Source organism: Taudactylus pleione, unplaced genomic scaffold, assembly GCF_031769625.1.
Source record: "Taudactylus pleione unplaced genomic scaffold, aTauple2 ptg000038l, whole genome shotgun sequence".
Classification (NCBI taxonomy): domain Eukaryota; kingdom Metazoa; phylum Chordata; class Amphibia; order Anura; family Myobatrachidae; genus Taudactylus; species Taudactylus pleione.
The window spans coordinates 8,666,507-8,681,849 of NW_028284440.1; the positions used below are offsets into that span (position 1 = coordinate 8,666,507).

Genomic DNA, 15,343 nt, shown 5'->3' on the forward strand with positions numbered 1-15,343 from the left:
AACTTTCTTGAGTCACTGAATCTTATATTATCAGCATTTTTTTCACGGCACTCCTAGGCCAAGAGTTTTTTATTGAGAAATTCAGAAAATGTATTCAATTAAGTAACTTGTGCTTACCTGTCATCCATGTTCAGTTATGTGGTGGAGGATAGGGCTGCGCTTCTGCTGTCCACATATTTTAAGATTGTCAGCCACCAGTATGGGTTTTGCCTATCACATTGACCATAAATAATTTGATTTGGCACTGGACCACCTACCCTTGACACCTCTGCAAGTGCCCCGTGGCAGCACAATGAAATGATCCTCCAGGTATATAATCATATGCAGATATATGAGTCCAAAATGTTGTGTATCTCCTTCCTGCAGCAGTTATACAGGAGTGTGCAGCTAATGTCTGCGGATATCCAGCTACAAAGGCCTACCAATGTTTTACACCCAGCATAGTTCACATTACAGACAAGCAATGGAAAATTGGTTTGGTTGGAATATTTGACTCATTTAGAGAGTGCTCAGCATCCTCATTGCATTATCATTGCTGGCATTTCAATATTTTTTTGCCGTATCATCACTACAGACACTCCTGGCCATGTTATCACGGTGGACTGGAATGCTGGAATTTCTAACTAATAATTTCACAATATTAAATATTTTCACATATCTAGTTATTCATTTTCAGTATTATTTAGAACATTATAGGTTAATCCATTGTATCTAGCAAATAATATTTTCATTAGTGTGTCCTGTTTTTGATTTAAAGTTAAGTTGAGCTCAACAGATCTGATCCATGTGTACTTGTTAGAAAATGAGCATAGTACAATTCTCCACATGTAGTTTAAATAAGAACAAATGAATGACCAAAATATTCTTTAAATAAAGGAAAAATATTTTATTTTCTTAACTAAAATGTACATTATAATAGACAGAGCAACAAGTAACAATTCACATATTTATAGCACAACACAGATAAAAAGATATCTTTCTCCTTGGCCAAAAATAAAATCAATATTCTTATACAACAAATATATACTCCGCTGGATCCTATGGTGATGACAAAGCAACAAAAATAAGCAAACACTATCTATAAGTTCTTGCCACCATGATTTTATTGGTAATACTTAGAGTTTATCTTAGAACAGGTGGATAAGAAAAGCCAGCTAACAAGTATGTACATTTTAATGACAAAATTATTCTGGCATGTTAACCTTCAGATATCCTAGGATGATAGAAGCAATTACAATACACATACCTGATGGGTTACAATTTACATCCCATGTGTACTAAGTAGTGGTGTTCTAGAAGACTGAAGCAGTTACGGAAATTAACAGACAGCATTGTGTCTTTTACATTTACAAGAAGATGTCTAATGGAATAGCACCACTTAGTGACCTGTAGTCTAGTATATGTCTTCCGCAATACAAACAGCAATAAATGAGGATAGATCTGTTTAAACAGATCATGATAAGTTAGCATACACCTTTTATGTGCATCTCTATATATTCTACAGCACGACCTAGAGTACTGCAGGGATTGTGAGGTAATCCAAAATAGACTGGGATTATACAAACATAGAATAATCAATGAGAACTGTACAATTAAACATGTACTTGAATTGATGAAAATAGCTGATATTCCATGCTCATATTTATTTACAACTAATTGACCAGCACAGACCATTCGAGTTTCTAGCATCTGACACAATTCAGTCTGTGATTGTTGCACTTTGCAGATTGAGCTGGACATCAGATCTCATTCACTACCTTGAAGCATGAGATGTTTACAGCTAGGGCCCATTCACCAGTAGAAGTTTCTTTCCAGTATAGTCCTTGTTATGGCTAAATTCCACTGTCCCCTTTTCAGTAGTCACAAATCCATGATAAATTCCGTATAACACTGTAGTCAATAACAGCAGCACCAATTATTATATTAATCCCTTTAATAAAATACTTGACTATTTTTTTTAATTTATGATTGGTCATTTTATATCATAATATATTTTCAAAATATCAGAAATATATATTTCAATATACAATCAGTCATGTAGCTCATGCTGTTGGTTTTGGTATAAACCATTATATTTTACATTTTATTATGAATAAAAATTATCACAGCTAAAATGATAAGAGAATGGAAATCAGGGATAATTCAACAATCTCAAGAATATTTTAGAAATGTTGAGCCTTTTCTATTTTATGTCTATTTTCTTCCTATCACCAGCCCAAAACATCATATCTTTTGTTGCAATAAACAAGATGACCTAAACACTGATGTCATTTTTCCCAAGACCAAAAGTAATAGCATTTACTGTGGTGGTGGTGGTGGTGGTGGTGGGCAGGCTTCCTATTCCAAATGTAAAGAATGTAAATTATTTCCACATTCCAATGTCAGATCCACAGTACAACACCCAGTGAAGCTATAAGATTCTGAAGCTCATAGGTCATGCTGCTGGCTAGAAGGAAGATATTCCCATCCAACCATGAATTTCTCATATGACCAGGGGGTAAAAAAGCACTGTGCTGGAATTTGCTATTTTTTAATCAAGTTCCAGAGTCAAAGTTGAGGTAATTAAATCTGATCAGAAAAAACACAGCTGAACATAATAATGACTGCTTGTTTCCTATATTGTTTCTTCCAAACACATAGTGAAAATGACTTCAGTGTTTAGTGGATTTCACAGAAAGCAATTTTGTATTACTAGAATATAACTTAAAGTTCAAAATACAGTAAATCAGGTAACCTTGTGCACTGAAGCTGCTGTTGAAACCCCATATAATGTACATACTAGCCAGAGTGGATGATACATATAATTTCACAACAGCTAGAGTACTAAAAGTTTGCCAATTAAACACTATTTTGTGTATGTGTGCATATATATATATATATATATATATATATATATATGCGCACACACACAATATGTAATAATTGCTGCTGTAGGTGACAATGGTTAATGAAGATTGTATCTAGTTAAATATACTTGATTTAATTCAATTTAATAGGACAACAACCATACTTAAAGCACATAAAACACAGCAAAATGAAAAATAAAATAATGTAGCCTTGAACTAGTTTTGTACAGGCACAGCTTGAGTGTTTGAAGAAAGATGAATGAAACAACTTAACAATTGGTTAGACAAACCAACACAAACATACATGACAAACAATTTCAATGAAAAAATTTGTATGACATTAACTTGAAAATATGCAAAACTTTAATCCAGATGTTTAAGGCTGGTCCAAAAAATCTTCAGAATTTACACAGCCCTCTTAATTTAACTAAAACACACAATAGACAAGTTTGTATTTCTAGTTCATTGAATTTTTTTTATTTCTTAAAATTTTGCATGTGAAAATGTTGAAGAACCCTGGTGTAAGAAGAAGACCTGCTAGCTTAAAATTGCAAGCCTGGATGGCATTTACCTTTTTTCACATGTATTGTGCCTTCCCAAGCCATTATGAAAGAGATCTGGCCTCTGCTTGCGTGTAACCAGTAATGACAACCTCTTTGCAGTTATCTGTGTGCAAACAACCAGAGACATTTCGGTACTCTATTACAAGATTTTACCACAGTATAAAACAAAGAAAAATCATCTAGAAAATTACCAACTGAAATAAGAAAGAAAAAGAAAAATCCTACTGGCAGGAAAACTGATTAGCGAATGATACGATGCCAAGCTTATGTCCAGAGCCATTCGGTAGCTCCAGCAATCTGCAATATTGCGCTGATATGATGTGTAGACGGAATGGTCCATGCAAATGGTCTGATCTTTTACACTGCGAACTCTAAAGACAGGATCCCAGACATCTTCAGAATGGATCAGAAACTCACAAGAAATGAACGTTCAATGAAGTGTTGGTTATCATTTGGAAGCACATTGGTATAGCTGTATTTCCCTGAAAATATATGTAATTATTAAATATACTGGCCTAACGATCCATACTTTATCCACTTTATTGCTACAGAGAAAGTGGAAGGTCAATGGATATACATAAACTTCATAGGACAACTTTAAATGCATGATAGCAAATTATCTGCTGATAAAATGGTGTTACCTAGCCTTTCCAGATGAGAAAATGCAATACTGTATTTATGCTGTCTGTGATGGTTCCTAGAGTTAATGCTACGTTTAATTATTTCCATTATGTGGTAAATAGTACTTGAGGAGATTTTATTTGTCATATTGATGTTGTCTGTTTTACAGGATAGATGGAATGGGAGATCGCGACCGTCTTAGAGGACAAGGTGAGCTGTAGGGAGATGTTACAGGAGACAGTCTCAAGGCATTGCCAGTCAAGCCAGCTATGTTGTTTAAGCTTCGGGATTTCTCATATCCTTTTACGAAAAATTGCACAGACATCAGTTGAATTCAGCCAGAAAAAGACAGAGACAAACAGTAAAATGAAATGCAATCAATTATGAGTCCATCAAAAGATTTATGTCGACAGTAATGAGGAGCTGAGACAATTTATAGGTCAATCTCACCCTTTATCACATCAATGCATTTATTCAATTGAAAAAATACTGTAAAAATTACATTTAAGATCTAGAAGCAATTATAATATTATTTGCAGGGTTTCAATCTGCTATAAAATTGTGTCAGCTAAAACAACATGGCATGTTAAACCGTATGATCAAAAAAAGCTTAGTAAAAAACACAAAGTAAAATGTGAAATGTTTGCTACCTTTTAAAGATATCAAAAATGATATTACTATATAGGATTTTGATGCAGATGGATAAAATTACCAGACCCTGCATTCATAAGTTATTAATTCCAAACAAGACATTTTGCACAGCTAATATAAGCAACCATGCATTTGAAAAGAGCATCATAATGAGTTTACCATTCTCTAGGGCCTGATATTCAGGATTTCAGGAATACCAAAATGAATGTTAATATTCATGTAATTTTTCTAAGTCCATATTTTTTGTTTTTAATTTTCCATATTAATACAAATATACAAAACTCATATTGTAAACAGTTTATTTTAGAAAAAATATTTTAACTCTTTAATTTGCCCTACAATGTAATTTAGTTTTTAAAATAATTTCCTGTAATGTAACTCCACAATGCTGTGATTATGTATGTAAAATATTGTCATAAAATAGCTACTGTCTTGTTTCATATTATTTTAATTCCATGTCTTTCCCATTTCAGAAAGCTGGGATGTCATGCACATAGTGTGTTCATGAGGTATCTTCTCCTGTTCCTGATAAGTACTATAACATTTTCATAACAACACCTCCCCAGTAGGTTGCTTTGACTTGCCACAGAATGGCTAGTTTACACTGGTGTCTATATTATTTTCAGAGGTGCAAGCACTGAACAGGAAAATTGTAGTAAGTTTAGCAAAAAAAAAAACCACAATGTATACTGAAAAATTGTATCAGAATTTTTTTTTCAAACAAAGGATTTTGTAGTATTTTATTTGACTCCACACAACATGTCAATCTGTAAGAGCTTAAAATATTTTTTTTTCCAGGAAAAAATAAATATTTCTGCACTTTAATCTTGATGAAGGTACAGTTTTTAATTGAAATATTTTTCTATTTTACTTTCTCTCTTTTACTCTACAAAGACTAATATTCTGGAAATAAATAAAATACAACTAAGGATGGAGACGTTAATAGTGCTATCTGGTGAAATTTTTTAAGTAATTTAACACATTTAATCTTGTTTTTTAAATAATATTTCGAACAGTATTTCTGATATGTTTCAGGTTTGGCAAAAACCATGTTTCTAGAATACACATGGGCAGACATAAAGCAGGTGAGTGCAATACAGTAGCTGCTTCTAGTCTTCAGTAAAAGAAAATAAACACATACAAAACAGTCCTGCACTGAAATTAGAGATGAACAAACATTTTAGAACTGTTTCACAGAATATTCACCTAATTTAAATTTTAGCTGCAAATTTTTAATGTTTTGATAGCAGAAATTGTTCTCATATGTCCTAACTACTACCTCAACCATACAATATAAGATAGATCCCAACTCTATTCAAAACCTATAATTTCCATGACATAGTAATTTATTTACATTAGTTCATAATATTCAATGGCATTCCATGGAATAGCCAAGCAAAAGTGCAACTCAAAGATTATATTACCGAAATTTCACACTTATGGACTGTTCCATTGCAAAAATTAATTTCCATGAAATTTCACTCATCTCTAAATTAATTTATATTAAAAATTAGGAATATGGAAAATTGCAATGAACAAAATAGACCTGGTTTTAATTGAATCTAACAACCATGGATATAATAATTACTTTTAAAACCAGTTAAGGCCTGATGTTGATTTGGCTCCAAATTGAGCATAATTTATGAAAATAAAAGTTCAAATATAGGGTACCTGCATCTATATGCTGAATTGTGGAGAGAGCATAAATGTTGTTATAATTATTATGGTTACATTATTGTTATGTTGCTCTTCAATATCACTGGTGGAATCTTTAGACACCACTAGATTCCATAACATTTCCCTTAACAGAACAATTATCACTACATGACATAGAGGGACCCAACTGACCGGTGTTGTCCCAAGGAGTTACGCTGACTGTTGGTATCAGACTTTGAGGGACTCACATTACTTTTGGGGGCAATGATACAATGCAGTTCATTGCATTTAGCTGTGAGAACACATGTTGTCTCCCCCCCGATGAGGATTTCTATTATTACTGCATGGGGGCTGGACAGCATCCATTCAGACTCTGGGGTCCCCAGCTGCAGCTGTTGGGGTCCCCACCTCCCGATTTGACCACCCGCAGGCCACTTCGGACCATGGGTGGAACAGCGGGACAGTACTGTTCCGCTGAAATTGGGATTTTGGGGAGGGGTGAGCCCTCGATGGGTGGTGCCCCTGTGCGACCACACTGGTCAAACACCCCTAGAGCTGGCCCTGACTAGGTTATTAGGATTGGTATTTTTGTTGCAAATGATTAGGTAGCAAGTCACAAATTAAATTATGCATTGTGCGAAGCATGGCACTAGTCATTTCAATTGTACCTCTGTATTTTGTATTTTTATCCAGATTGCATGATTTTTCAAGAATTTTGAATCTTAATTTGCTTATAGTGTGCTAAATACTTTGGCTCAGTTTCTATTGCTGCAGCAGAACTTGTATAAAGTTGCAAATGAAGAAACTAGTTTTAAAAAATGGAATGGCTAAGGTACAAAGTCTTTGGCACACAAAATTCAGCAATTTGTAGCTAGGGGTATGTAGACATACCTGTATAAGCTTCAGATTAAACACATACCAGGGCATTCTGGGACATGTAGAGGACTAGAAAAATACTGTTCTAACAAATTTTTTTTTACCCCACATTGACAGTCCCATGTGGGTTTGGGAAGAGCCTTACTGCTTTTAGTATGGGCTGTTTTCTTCAAGGCAGAAACCCCACTTCTATGTCTTGTTGACATTATGACAGAGCGACCCCATGCTGTGAACTCCTTGCTATAGTGACAGCAGCCCTGCTTGTCATAGGTTAGTGCTGAGGGTTCCTGACCTATTTGACCCCCTGATTTTTCTGCCACCGGTTTATGCTATGAGCCTTGGTACTGGCAACATTTTGATGTATGGTAACTTACATAAATTAACTTTGCAAGCTAAGGTTTCAATATTTCCATGAAGTATAACCTAGATCCCAGTGATGTGTGGTGAGGCGAGGCAGAGCCTTTCATTTCATATTTAGGTATACTCCAAAGTTTTGACTATACAATATTAGAAGAAAAATGTAAAGAAAATATTATAAATATCTTTTTTGTAGTCTTATTCTAATTTTTTTTATAGTCAAAACTCTGGAGTAAAAAGTGTATGGCAGGTGAGGCACTGCCTCTCCTGTCTACCTTTTCTGCACATCCCTGATCAAAACACACCAAATTTGCAGCACTGTATTGTATAAAGCCCACATGAACCCTTGGGTTTATATATGTATCTGTAAATGTGGCTCTGATACTAGCCAGTGCCTCCCCAGCCATTTGCCTCACCGCATGCTACTGCTAGATCCTATGTCTAATTATTACAAAGTTGCAAAGTGTGACTGGCAATTACCATTTTCAGCCAATTTCTTTGATCTGCATGAGGCCAGAATTATGCAGTACTCCACCAGATCTTCACAGATTCAATATAATTGGGATATAACTAGTCAATATAAGAAGGTTTTTTAATCTACTTAGTTCATGCTGACTTTGGCCACATGAATCATGAGTGGGACTGGATGTAGACAGAAGACTGCAAAATGCCTACATATTCTAAATTAGGGATGGCCATCAAAGTGTCCTCCGTTGATGCTCACCATTTATGGCCCCATCAGTGTTTTACATTGATGGCAGAAAATCATTGCTGGTGGACTATCAATGGTTTTCACCATTGTTGGCTATTGCACACACAGCAGAGTCAGCAGCTCTGACTGAGCATGATGTGGGACATGGTGGACAGTGCGTGAAAATTGGACAAACACTATTCCAAATCTGTTGAGGATGTAGAGTCTAAATACACTCTGCAACAATAGGAAAAAGTTTATATGTGCATAATAGACTCTTCAAGTCAGTTTTGTAAATGTAGCACTCCTCCCTCTCACAAAATAAAATATACACAAAGGTGAATTTTATTTATAAAACTACAATGCATTATTTACTTAACTGGATTGACTGGAAACACATGATAAGGCATAATGGAAGTTTATAATCTGGTCTAATGATAGCTACAGTGGTGCTTGAAAGTTTGTGAACCCATCAGAATGTTCTATATTTCTGCTGAAATTTGGCCTAAAACTACTTCAGAATTTCACACAAGTCCTAAAAGTAGATAAAAAGAACCAAATCAAACAAATGACATGCTATTTTTTAGAGGCAATGATCCAATATCACATATCTGTGAGTGGCAAAAGTATGTGAACCTTTAGGCTTAGCAGATATTTTGAAGGTGAAATTAGAGTAAGGTTTTTTTAATCTATGGGATGACAATCAGGTGTGAGTGGACAACCTGTCTTTTTAAAGAACAGGGATCTTTCAAAGTCTGATGTTTACAAAACATGTTTGTGGAAGTGTATCATGCCACGAACAAACAAGATTTCTGAGGACCTCAAAAGTAGTGTTGTTGATGCTCATCAGGCTGGAAAAGGTACAAAACCATCTCTAAAGAGTTTGGACTCCACCAATCACCAGTCAGACAGATTGTGTACAAATAGAGGAAATTCCAGACCATTATTACCCTCTCCAGGAGTGGTTGATCAACTAAGACCATGCCAAGAGCAAGGCGTCTAATAGTTCACAAGGTCATAAAGGAACCCAAGGTAACCTCTAAGCAACTGAAGGCCTTTCAAAAGAATATGTCAGGACATATGTCCATGAGCTGCATCTCAAGAGAATGTGGGTCATGCAGCAAAACAATGACCCAAAGCACACAAGTCATTTAACCAAAGAATGGTTAAAAAGGAATAAATTTAAAGTTTTTAAAAAAAGAGCACGTCTAATTTTTTGGTCTCATATGTTTGATTTGGTTCTCTTTAACTACATTTAGGACTTGTGTGAAAATCTGAGGTAGTTTTAGGCCAAATTTCAGCAGAAATATAGAAAATTCTGAAGGGTTCACAAACTATCAAGCACCACTGTATATTGAAAAAAATGTGACCTGTACTGTGCTGTCTTTTGTTCATAAGTTTAAAAAAAAACACACAATACAAACACTAATTGATTTATATACATCAGTAACAGTCTAGTTACATATAATTATTGCACTTACAGTATTTAATCTTTAATAACATTGAACAAGCATATAGCATTCTAATATATAGAGCTGAAAGAAGTTTGCTCCACAAGAAAGGTATAACCAGCTGTACAACACCTGACTGCACTATTCTTCTGGGCCAAGGCTATTCTATCTATAATTATTTGCATTGATGCTTGGTACCCTATTATAGACTGTATATTAGATGGAACATTGGAACTATGCTGTGTTATGTATGTGTCTCAAATGTGTCAAGATCACTTTAAAGTGGCTTATGTAATACTCTAATTATGTATCCATTTCATCATGATTAATTTAATCATTTTGGTTGGAATAATTATAGATATGCTTGCAGGTGTAGTGCCATCATAAAGCTTTTAAGAAATCACCATTAGATATAAGCAAAATATTTGTTATGTTTAAAATTTCTGAGCTTCAGTGACTGCCATCTCCCACAAAAATTCACATATTTTAAGCCAGTTTATAAAAACAATTGTATAAAGGGAACAAATCAGAAGGCATGGCTTCATCAACAGTCTGAGACAGCAATCACAAATGAATACTGTATTTGGCACTTACAGTATACTAGTCTAATGACAAAGATGTATTTGCCACTCCTGCTGCTGCTCCATGTTTATCCCTGGCACTGAAAAAATAATGTAAAATGTTTTATGCTGCTAGGCTAAAAGTCTATTCTAAAGAAATAGAATTTCACAGGGCTAATCTATGTTATTGCATCCTCTGCTGTGCCGAATCCTACATAACACAGTGACATAGCAATTTGTAGCACAAGCTAGCTATTAATTGTCTTCACCAACTTCACTCTGTATTTTTTACTTTATGTATTATGTAGTGGATTTGAAGTCACCTTGTTAATTTAGCACATGGGGTTACAGATAATAAACATAGAGGGTCATATTCAACCTTATATGTCAATAGAGATAATTTAGACTGTACTGCCTTTCATAATTGCATCTCTGTGAAAATAAATATATACATTTGTAGCATTTTTCAATGCTATATATATATATACAGAGAGAGAGACTGTATATAAATATATATAAATATTTATATATACATATACACCTATCACTCATAACATTAAAACCACTGACAGGTAAAGGGAATAATACTGATTATCTTGTTACAATGGCACCAGTCAGGGGATGGGATATATTAGGCTGCAATTAAACAGACAGTTCTTAAATGTTATATTTTGGAGGCAGGAATAAGCGGCAAGCGTAAGGATCTGAGCAATATTCAGTTTGGAAAGCTTGAGTCCTGGCATTCATGTGGATGTTACTTTGACATGTACCTCCTACCTAAATATTGTTGTAGACCAAGTAACGCAGTATTCCCTGATGGGCAGTTTCCTCTTTCAGAAGAGTAATGCACCCTACCACACTGCAAAAATTGTTCCGGATTGGATTGAGGAACATGATGATGAGTTCAAGGGGTTGTCTTGGCCTCCAAATTCCCAAGATCTCATTCTGATTGAGCATCTATGGGATGTGCTAATAAAACAAGTCAAAACCATGAAGGCCCCACCTCATAAGTTGCAGGACTTACAGGATCTTTTGCTACTGTCTTGCTGTCAGATACCACATGACACCTTCAGAGGTCTTGTGGAGTCAGTGCCTCAATAAGTCAGAGCATTTTTGGTGGCATGAGAGGGACCTACACAATATTAGGCAGGTGGTTTTAATGTATTGGCTGATGGGTTTATATTTACATATATATATAAAGTGCAATCAAACTGAAGAAAGGGCTATGTAAACATCCTACTTTAATCAATATTACAGTGTTTATTGCTTATTTAATTTAAATAAATTATATAGAAAGATGCATGGTTGTCCTTTCAACTTACCTATGCCCATTTATAATTTTAGAAAACCCTATAAGTAATGAACAAGTAAAAACTCACTTTTTAACTCTAAAAATAGAGTTGTTCATGTTTAATAATTCATATTACTTAGAATTGCAAGCTGAGTTTTCAATATTTGTATTAATTTAAATTCCATTAAATAGCCCATACAAATTTTTTTAAAACATAAGCATGCACTAGCAAGAAAAAATAAAATATTTGTTACAAATTTTGCTTAAAAAAGTAATTAAATTTGTTTTCCATATTTATATTGCTACTTATTTTTTCAAGTGAAAAATATTACAGTATTTCTTACACATTAACATATTCATGGGGACTTACAAAATAGACTGGAACTTTCAGAAAAAGTACATTACACAATATATTTCAAGGACAATCAGACACAAAAAAATGAGAACATGAGACGTAAATGATTAAATGATTAGACTGTGCCACATACATTGCTAAGCAACTTCTCAGCAAACATCTTTGGGAGATGAAGGAAAAAAAGAGTAGCTAAGCGGTACATTGAACACCATACAGTCATTCACTTGGGCAAGAGCACATTTATCAAACGATGGACTGGCCAGCTGCTTTAGGAGATATTTAGATTTCTTTTGTTACCTCAATGTTAATAAGTAAAGCAGATATCTTAATAAGATTGCATACTATGTGATAACATTTTACAACTATAATTTTAAAAATAAATCCTAATATAAATAATCAGCCAATCTTCATTTTTCATCTGACATTTTGAAAATAGTTTTACACTCAAATCAAATATGCGGATTCCTAACTGTAAAAAAGTGTAAAAAGTTGTAAAAATATAACTAAAGGAACGAGTTATATTTAAGTACTCTAGATTTCAAAGAAGCAAATTATCCAAATAAAATTAGTTTGGAGTTAGTTCTCACTTGCATTAAATAATTAATTGAAACATATAAATGATGCAGTTATTACACAAAAGGGAACACTGCAAAACAGAAAGAGAAAACTATGACTTTCTGGATGGCACAAATTTATAGGTTGATGCATTCAGCACACAAAAGAAAATCTATTTATACCCCTCCATATGTATTTTAATTAATTTATGTGACTCTGTATAAATATATTTACATTACATGAGCTCAGATTTATGTGACAAAATTATTCATTCTTTTTTAATTAAATTTATGTAATTTAAGATAAAATGTGCATCTACATATGCACCTGTAATAAGTTTTATGTGAGAGATCTTAGTGAATTTCATAGGAATATGTTTTAAGTTATGAAAGCCTCCAGATTTTAAGATAAGAACTTAACTGTTTCTAATAAGTGATGCTTGTACAAATATCTCCAGCAGCTTGATAAACAGCACACTATATTAAGGATAGCCACCTTTGGCACACCAGTTGCATATTTAATCCAGTTTTACCATATACAGCTTCACTTGAATTAAATATATAACAAGTCTGAATAAGTATGATGAGAATTTTAGTTGAGAACTAGTTGGAGTGCCAATTATTTCCCACCTCTTCTCTATATAGTACTTTATTCATACATTCATTTATATTTATGTATTAAAAGTAAAAAAATCCCATACCTTTCCGTATCCCTCCATCAGTATTGCACGCATAATCACCTGTTGTCAGAAGGAAACATGTTCCTGCTCTCCGGTTTTTGTCTCTGGTGCTAGAGCGTCTCATTGGGTGCCTTTCTCCAGGAGAGAGGGGCTGGTCACTTCCTGAACTATCCTCACCTGATTATAGAGATTTAATTTTATTTAAAAAAAAAAAAGAATAGAATAGGATTAGAATTGATTGTACAATTAAGAATATGTATATTTCCAAATAGGCTCTCCATTCAGCCCCTGATTTAACCAGTGGTTGTCAAGACATGCAAAGACAAAAAACCTCTAGTTTAGAACTAGATAAGAAACTCCCTTTCAGGGGCACTCATGAATTTATATATACTGTATGAAATGGTGAATGTAATTAAAATATACCCTTTATTGTTGTAATATTAAAAGAAAAGGGATATTTTATAGACTCAAAAATGTACAATGCAATGGCGAGTCTACCCTAATGGTTAAAACAACATATGTGTGGAACAGTGCTCATGAATTTAAGTGTTTATTATGATGGAAATTATTATTATTGATAAATTTAGCATAGACTGTTGGGCAAAGTGTGATAATTTTCTTGTCTGCAATACAGTTTGTGCACTTATTTAGAATTTATCCTACGGTGCTCATGAATCTTATATGATTCACCCTACAGTGTGTTATGAATCCCTGGGGAGATTCACACAAAAGAGGTAGTAGAACCCCAGGACTCTGGAGGAGAACTGACCCATTTAATCACATGGCAGTCTTGAGGGCTGATGTGCACTTGATTGGTTGCAGCCTTAAGGGCTGATGTGTACTTGGCTGGTTGAAGCCTTGAGGGCTGATGTGTGCTTGGCTGGTTGCAGCCTTGAGAGCTGATATGTATTGTACATCACTGGTTGCAGCCTTGAGGGTTGATGTGTACTTGGCTGGTTGCAGCCTTGAGGGCTGATGTGTACTTGGCTGGTTGTAGACTTGAGGGCTGATGTGTATTTGGCAAGATGCAGCAAAAGTCAAAATAACAAGAGTCTTAATTGCTGATGATGGATTACAGTGACTGCCGTGAAGTTGGTAATAGTTATCTGCTCAGCTGCTGCAGTGTAGCTAAGCTGCCACTATTGCTGGTAATAGATGATACACTCTGACACTGAAGTGTGACTGAGACTATAGAAGCTGAGAAGCAACCATCCACTATGACACTGTAATGCTGCTGAGACTGCCGTGATGTTGGTAAAAGCTACTGCTTAGATGCTGTAGTGTGGCTGAGCTGCTGCTATTGCTGGTAATAGATGAAACTCTCTGACAAAGAAATGCGACTGAGGCTGTAGAAGCTTAATAGCAACTTTCCACTCTGACACTGTAATGCGGCTGAGACTGCCGTAATGTTGGTAACAGCTACCACTCAGACACTGAAGTGCGACTGACACTGCTGGAACACACACTGGATTGAAGAAACACACAAGGATGATTTCCACACACAGGAACCAGAAGACACGCTGTAGATGCTATAGCCGGCATCAGAGCAGATAACCAGAAGAGGAGAAAAAGGAAAAGGAAATAATCAGAGCAAGACAGAGATGACTGAGCAATCTGAAGGAACGACCTATGGAGTAGCAGCCCAGCATCCTCATCTCCTAGCAACAAGTGCACGAGAGCAGCCTGATGCACTGAAGTCCAATAGGATGCTACGATGGCTTGTTACACAGTGCTTATGAATTTGATATGTGTGTGTTATTATGAATTATTGATTTAATATAAATTAATGGACTAAGGGCCTAATTCAGACCCGCTCGCGAGCGCTGAGCGCTCGCAAGCGGGTCGATGGTGCCCTAATGCGCATGCGCACGATGGAGGTAGCTATGGGTCTCGCACCAAAGGGGGCGTGCTGTCGATGGTGAGTGACAGCATGCCCCCTTTGGTGGGTGTGCCGGGGGCATGGCTGCTCAGACGGAGGCGTTCCCATGGGAATGCCTACCATCTGGGTCTGGCCCCACTGACATCACTAGTGATGTCAGTGGGAGTGCTTTTGGCTCTGATATAGCCAAAAGCACTCCTGGGCTTGCAGCAGCGAGACCGTACCGCAGGGTCTCGTTGCAAGCCCGATGGTCGCGATGGCCTTGACCATCGCGACCATCTTTTTGGCCACTCACATAAGCTGTGGGTGGTC

The 15,343-nt window shown here is 35.5% G+C and overlaps 1 protein-coding gene across 6 annotated transcripts in view; it reads right to left on the reverse strand.

Annotated features, from left to right (window-relative positions):
- Nucleotides 1-897: 897 nt before the first annotated feature.
- KCNC2 (potassium voltage-gated channel subfamily C member 2) overlaps nt 898-15,343 on the reverse strand; it is a 283,521-nt gene continuing 269,075 nt past the window's right edge. The window contains exons 4-6 of one of the 6 annotated variants that reach the window (XM_088452543.1): nt 13,174-13,329; nt 3,418-3,512; nt 1,833-1,890 (exon numbers count right to left, since the gene is read on the reverse strand). In XM_088452543.1, coding sequence (XP_088308669.1) covers nt 3,451-3,512; nt 13,174-13,329 — 218 coding nt within the window. In that variant the 3' untranslated portion in view covers nt 1,833-1,890; nt 3,418-3,450. Of the gene's footprint in view, nt 4,331-13,173; nt 13,330-15,343 lie in introns of all 6 variants that reach the window. The other 5 variants (XM_088452541.1, XM_088452540.1, XM_088452544.1 and 2 more) reach the window with 5 other exon arrangements.